This window comes from Gymnoscopelus microlampas (genome assembly GCF_963454915.1).
Source record: "Gymnoscopelus microlampas genome assembly, chromosome: 7".
In the NCBI taxonomy this organism is placed as follows: Eukaryota; Metazoa; Chordata; class Actinopteri; order Myctophiformes; family Myctophidae; genus Gymnoscopelus; species Gymnoscopelus microlampas.
The window spans coordinates 25,187,421-25,194,408 of NC_139944.1; the positions used below are offsets into that span (position 1 = coordinate 25,187,421).

The 6,988-nt window shown below is 38.3% G+C and overlaps 1 protein-coding gene across 1 annotated transcript; it reads left to right on the forward strand.

The window, feature by feature from the left end:
* The first annotated feature begins 1,251 nt into the window (after window positions 1-1,251).
* LOC311049720 (uncharacterized protein) lies at window positions 1,252-5,821 on the forward strand. Its single transcript, XM_084063519.1, has 8 exons — window positions 1,252-1,304; window positions 2,508-2,578; window positions 3,474-3,628; window positions 3,802-4,084; window positions 4,280-4,431; window positions 4,601-4,883; window positions 5,079-5,230; window positions 5,475-5,821. The coding sequence occupies exons 2-8, from the start codon at window positions 2,559-2,561 to the stop codon at window positions 5,489-5,491; spliced, it is 1,062 nt and encodes a 353-aa protein (XP_083919645.1). The 5' UTR covers window positions 1,252-1,304; window positions 2,508-2,558; the 3' UTR covers window positions 5,492-5,821.
* Window positions 5,822-6,988: the final 1,167 nt, after the last annotated feature.

The following is a 6,988-nucleotide window of genomic DNA, read 5'->3' on the forward strand; positions in this document are numbered from 1 at the left end:
AAGCGTGTGAGGTTGCGTGACAAGGAAACAAATACATTTTCCAAAAGTTTCCTCTCTGTATCTTGTTCCATCTGTGAACATCAAGTTGAATATCTAGTTTTGTATAGACAATGGTCTAATTGTACAGTACAGTACTCAAGTACTGTACTTAAGTACACTTTTTAGGTATTTTTACTTTACTGGAGTATTCCATTTTGACCAAGAAGTCTGTGCCCAATATATTACGGTCCCTTTGCCTGCTTTTGGGTACCGACCCACTGGTTGAGAAACAGTGCCGTAGAGCAAGGGTCTTCAATTGAGTGAGTGCTGCCAAGAGTGCTGCCCACAGAGGAGCGCGGAGGAGGAAGTAGTTAAAATCAAATCAAACTTTATGTATAGATTACATTTACATACAACCAAAGATTGCCCTAAGTGCTGCACAGAAAGAATATATATATACAAATATTTAACATAAGTCGGCCTCCTGGTGGCGCTATAAAAGGCAAATGTGAAAAATGCAGGGCAGATGTTTTTCCTTGGCCTCTAGGGAGTGTGCGTGCAAAGTATTAAAAACGCAAATCGGCCTGTTATAGCGCCACCATGAGGCTGATTGAAAACATTTCAAGTGGCATTTCTTCCTCGGCCTAGTGGGAATGTGCGTGTGAAATTTCACGGAAATCGCAAGCTGCGTTCATGATTTGAGGCATTGTGTTCAAAACGGAGCAATCCTGCAAAATTTGGGAGCCAATCTTAGCCAATCAGGATGGAATCTGGAAAATCGGACAGATCCGTGTTGATCACATGACTATAGAGATACTGTGTACCGATTTGCGTGTTTTTTGGACAAAATCTGTAGGAGTAATATCCAAAAATGTGTTTTGCAAAAGTCGTCCTCATGGTGAATCTATGACAGGCTGATCTGAAAAATGGTTCTCCTGTAGCATCCAGGGAGTGTGTGTGCAAAGTTTCACAGCGACCGGGCCAACGGTGGCAGAGATTATCTGGTCACAGACTGAAGGACGGACGGACGGACGGACATCCGTCACAATTTGCCACCTGATTATTTATTATTTTACCAGTGTCTTCCTAGGTATGTGTCCTGTGATATCAATCTTCTCTTTACCTTTCCACTCTACTTAGAATGTCCACAAATTAAATCCTGTTCAACATCCGTCACAATTTGCCACCTGTTCATTTATTATTTGACCAGTGTCCGCCCCTTGAGAGATATAAAAAGGCGCAATTGTTCATTGTCAAACAAGCGCTACAGTACTGCTCAGTATACATGCAGATACAGAGGACAACGGTCATTGTAAAGATTCAAGGTATGTAGTATATATCCTGTGATATCCATCTTCTCTTTGCCTTTCCTCTCTACTTATGCTCTATCTACAGTAGGCTGCAGTAGATAGTTACAAAGTTACAGTAAGGTTTGATAGAATGTCCACAACTTAAATATAAAACATGACAGTTAATTACACTAATTTGTTAGCATTATTTTGTGTACTGAAAGTAGTACTGGTTTATTTACTAATACTCAATCATTACACATTTTTACCAATTTACCTATAGTTGATACCAACTGGAGACTGCTAAATAATATTGCCCAACATCAAAGGATGGCTGTTAAGGATAAATGTTGATAGAAAATACTATTTTCATCAATATATTCATTGTTGATAGACTGCACATATTAATTAATATGGTGATACACATACCGAATATTCATTCATATATTCACTGTTTATTGATATTCTACCAACAATATGAATTCAGAAACATATTGCATATATTTAGTGGCAGAATCTAAGCTCAACTATTTTATTTGTCTTTTTTACTTTGACTTACCTGTGTTTAAACTTTGCTGCTGTTGCTATAAGACATCTGGATTTACAACCATTTAGACTGCATGAACTGTTAGGTGTTCTTTACTTGCTTAATGTCTTTCTGTAATTGCCAGCCTTTCCCTGTCCCCATTTCTATCTGTGAATTATCTATCTTTCTTTAAGCTCTGTCTTTTAGCTGCAGACCAGGAAACCCTTTTGAATTATTATTTGAACTGAGGCAGTGTCCGGTACAAAAAGTGAAATTAGGCATATTTTTTTTAGGCAGAGGTTAAGTGATATTTTCTTTGTTAAAGTAAGTGTTAAATAGCTCTATGTTCTGATAGTAATCATTGCTATAGAGTGTTCGCTCAGTAACAGGGGTCTCCCTTCATCACCAGCTCTTCAGTAAACGCATACCAATTTGATCCAATCAGTGAATCAGTGAAATTGAAAGTGATTACAAAAAGAAATGAGCAGACCAATTAAATTTGGTCTGCAATGAAATTAAAAATAAAAGTGAAGCTGATGAATTGATACTCTCTCCTGATTGGCTGAAATTGACAACCAAAAATGTATTTTCTGTTCAAAGAGCTGGAGAGAAAAACAAAAAATCACGTCACCCTACCTTTAAGTGTACTTGACTTTTCTCTGAAATGTTATCAACTTGAAAGAGTTCACTCACAGATGTAATTTCTTTCACAGGATGATAACCCGAGATGTTATCCTCGCGTTGATTGTTTTTACTGGGGAGATATGCCTCATCAGCATGGAAAGTATGGACACTAGTGCATTATGAGTAAATTTATTTAAATAGTAATTGTAATCAATGTTATGAGACTAAGTGATTTCTAACTTTGCTAGTCATGGCAATAATATTTGTGTATATACAATTTTACAATGTTTGGGACCAAAAAGGATCTGATCACAAACCATTCAAATGTTTTGATTAATAACAGTCTTGCTTTTAAAGATTCAGACATGCACCGTTAATGGTATAGGCCTAATGCTAACTGATGGCTTTATAAGTGACTACAAATGGGACGGCATTCCTTTATAAATATTGCATTTAAAGATTCCCACATGCACAATTTCTGCTATTTGCTATAATGCTAAGTGGTGGAGTTACAAGTGACTATGAATGGGACTGTAATCCCTACCTAAATATTGTCTTCTTAAATACCTTTATGCAGGTGCAAATGTGGCACGAGGTGGACAAGTAGCTCAGTCTTCAATATATGACAGTGGAACTCCGGAGAGAGCCATTGATGGGAATCGTGCCAGTGTCTGGTCACAGAACTCCTGTACCCACACACAATATGACTCTAAACCCTGGTGGAGAGTGGATCTGCAGAAGACTTACAAAGTGAATACTGTCAAGATCACCAACAGAAAAGACTGCTGTGAAGAAAGGATCAATGGAGCTGAGATCCGCATTGGATACTCCCTGAACAACAATGGAAATGGAAATCCTCGGTATGCACTTGTTTGCTTTGCAGGAATACACCATTGATTCTGAAGTCAATAGAGATCAAATGTTTAAAATTGATATAGGTTTGCACCATTCATTGCACCATAGTTCTTTTGACTCTGACAAAATGTTCTATGTATTACAGCAACAGTTGCAGTGTTTATGTGTATTTGCAACATCTGTTTTCTCTTTTTGGTCAGATGTGCTGTAATCGACTCTATCCCAGCTGGCGAGACCAAGTCCTTTACCTGTAATGGGATGGAGGGTCAATTTGTCAGTATTGTGATTCCTGGAAGAAAAGAATACCTGACTCTCTGTGAGGTTGAGGTGTTTGGGACCGAAAAGGAAGAAGATGGTTATTCTACTGTAAATCTGATCACAAAGCATGACGAATTACTGATTATTTACAGTCATATACTTTGAAAGATTTACACATAGATCATTTCTGCTATTTGATATTATGCTACAGTCATTGTTGGAGTATAGTATCCCTCCCTAAATATTGTCTTCTGAAATACCTTCATGCAGGTGAAAATGTGGCACGAGGTGGACAAGTAGCTCAGTCTTCAATATATGACAGTGGAACTCCGGAAAGAGCCATTGATGGGAATCGTGCCAGTGCCTGGTCACAGAACTCCTGTACCCACACACACTCTGACTCTAAACCCTGGTGGAGAGTGGATCTGCAGAAGACTTACAAAGTGAATACTGTCAAGATCACCAACAGAAAAGACTGCTGTGAAGAAAGGATCAATGGAGCTGAGATCCGCATTGGAAACTCCCTGAAGGACAATGGAAATGGAAATCCTAGGTATGCACTTGTTTGCTTTGCAGGAATACACCATTGATTCTGAAGTCAATAGAGATCAAATGTTTACAATTGACATAGGTTTGCACCATTCATTGCACCATAGTTCTTTTGACTCTGACAAAATGTTCTATGTATTACAGCAACAGTTGCAGTGTTTATGTGTATTTGGAACATCTGTTTTCTCTTTTTGGTCAGATGTGCTGTAATCGACTCTATCCCAGCTGGCGAGACCAAGTCCTTTACCTGTAATGGGATGGAGGGTCAGTTTGTCAGTATTGTGATTCCTGGAAGAAAAGAATACCTGACTCTCTGTGAGGTTGAGGTGTTTGGGACTGAACAGGAAGAAGGTCTACTGTAAATCTAATCACAAAGCATGACGAATTATTGATTATTTACAGTCATATACTTTGAAAGATTTACACATAGATCATTTCTGCTATTTGATATTATGCTACAGTCATTGTTGGAGTATAGTATCCCTCCCTAAATATTGTCTTCTGAAATACCTTCATGCAGGTGAAAATGTGGCACGAGGTGGACAAGTAGCTCAGTCTTCAATATATGACAGTGGAACTCCGGAAAGAGCCATTGATGGGAATCGTGCCAGTGCCTGGTCACAGAACTCCTGTACCCACACACACTCTGACTCTAAACCCTGGTGGAGAGTGGATCTGCAGAAGACTTACAAAGTGAATACTGTCAAGATCACCAACAGAAAAGACTGCTGTGAAGAAAGGATCAATGGAGCTGAGATCCGCATTGGAAACTCCCTGAAGGACAATGGAAATGGAAATCCTAGGTATGCACTTGTTTGCTTTGCAGGAATACACCATTGATTCTGAAGTCAATAGAGATCAAATGTTTACAATTGACATAGGTTTGCACCATTCATTGCACCATAGTTCTTTTGACTCTGACAAAATGTTCTATGTATTACAGCAACAGTTGCAGTGTTTATGTGTATTTGGAACATCTGTTTTCTCTTTTTGGTCAGATGTGCTGTAATCGACTCTATCCCAGCTGGCGAGACCAAGTCCTTTACCTGTAATGGGATGGAGGGTCAGTTTGTCAGTATTGTGATTCCTGGAAGAAAAGAATACCTGACTCTCTGTGAGGTTGAGGTGTTTGGGACTGAACAGGAAGAAGGTCTACTGTAAATCTAATCACAAAGCATGACGAATTATTGATTATTTACAGTCATATACTTTGAAAGATTCACACATACATAATTTCTGCTATGTGATATTATGCTACAGTAATTGATGGAGTATCCCTCCCTAAATATTGTCTTCTTAAATACCTTCATGCAGGTGAAGGAATGCAATAAATTGAAATATCAGCTATTCAGGAGCCTGTGTTCTTCACTCTGACTATTATCTTCCAATTCCAGGGTATAGAGGCATATGATGTGAGGATGAAGTGAGGAGTAAAATGATTCTTGATAGATGTGGCATACATTAAGAGAAACTATGACGTCACTATGAAGCCAGGAAGTGAGTGGGGTAGTTGGCAGAATGTTATGCTCTATACCTGTACTGTTCACGTTATTTTCAGTAAAGCATTTATTATGAACTCAACACAGTTGTGTGGACTCATTACAATACTCAACAGCTCATTACAATACTCATTATTAAGGGTGCTTGTGTTTTGTGCAATTTTGCTAACGTTTACCAACATTGGAGTGATAGAGCAACAACTGTCATAGTAAGTTGCAATTAAACGTGAAGTGTACTTAAAGTTTCTCGCCATGCACAGTTGTAATAATGTTATAACAAGAACAGATTCTGTATTTTCCTCCCCTTGAAAAGTCATCTGGTCTTAAAGACTGGAAATTGGACAATTTCTCTGAATAAGCAGTCCTTGAGAATCTTATTACCTAACCGGCTGGGGCATGCTTTCCCAACTTGCATTGTTCCTGTTCCTTCCGGTATGAAGGCTGCCTTAAGTCAGGGGGTTTCCCGAACACGCACGTAAGCACCTCCCTGAACACAGCACTACGCAGTACCATGCTCAAGAAGTTTGGCTGTAACAAGTGGGATTGTACTCAGTCGGCCCATCAGTGAAATAATGCTTAAAAAGCCAACAAAATTGAACAAGCTTTAAGCGCTGTTGGTAATGTTGCAGGTCCCAGGTAGCCAGGACAAACATACAGATAATAATGTCCTGTTTAAGAGGAGAAAGAAGCACACAGAATGTTTGCGTTGTTTTCAGACTGGTAGCTCTCATTGGAATTTATTTACACAATTCACAAATTCCCAATTCACTTTGTTTCCCATTTCTTTTTTTACTTTGTATTATCATTTCAATGTCTTTTACTTTATCTTCAACTTTGTTTTCACCAAAATCACTCAATTAAACCACAACTGTATCACTGGAGTTAATCACCATTATAATACTGCATGTTTTTCCCATATACTTTTCCATATATTTCACATAGCAAACCTGTTACACAACCTCACTCCAAAACATACAATATAGTACCCAATCAGACCTTAATTAACCACCTTGTCTTTCTCAGGAATATTCACCTTTAACTTAATGCACTTTTAGCAATTTACATTTAAGCAATTATACTTTTCTTCTTAGTAATGCAGTTTTAAGTTACGGTACTTGAAATGTTCATTGACCAATTCCTGAGAGTTTAACTAATATAACCATGTCCAAACACAATAAAGTAGCATGTCAAACTTCTTACAGAACACCCAAAATATACCAAAATACATTCTTAATACTTCTACAAAAACGGGAGCTCTTAATGGGAGTCTGAATTAGGATCAGAAGTTCCTATGTAAACATCGCGCACTCACGTCGCCATTTTGCATTGATTGCTCCATCCAAACTACTGTGTTCTGCACTGGATTCATTCACAAACAATAACCACATCTTGTAAACACTTTAGAGTTA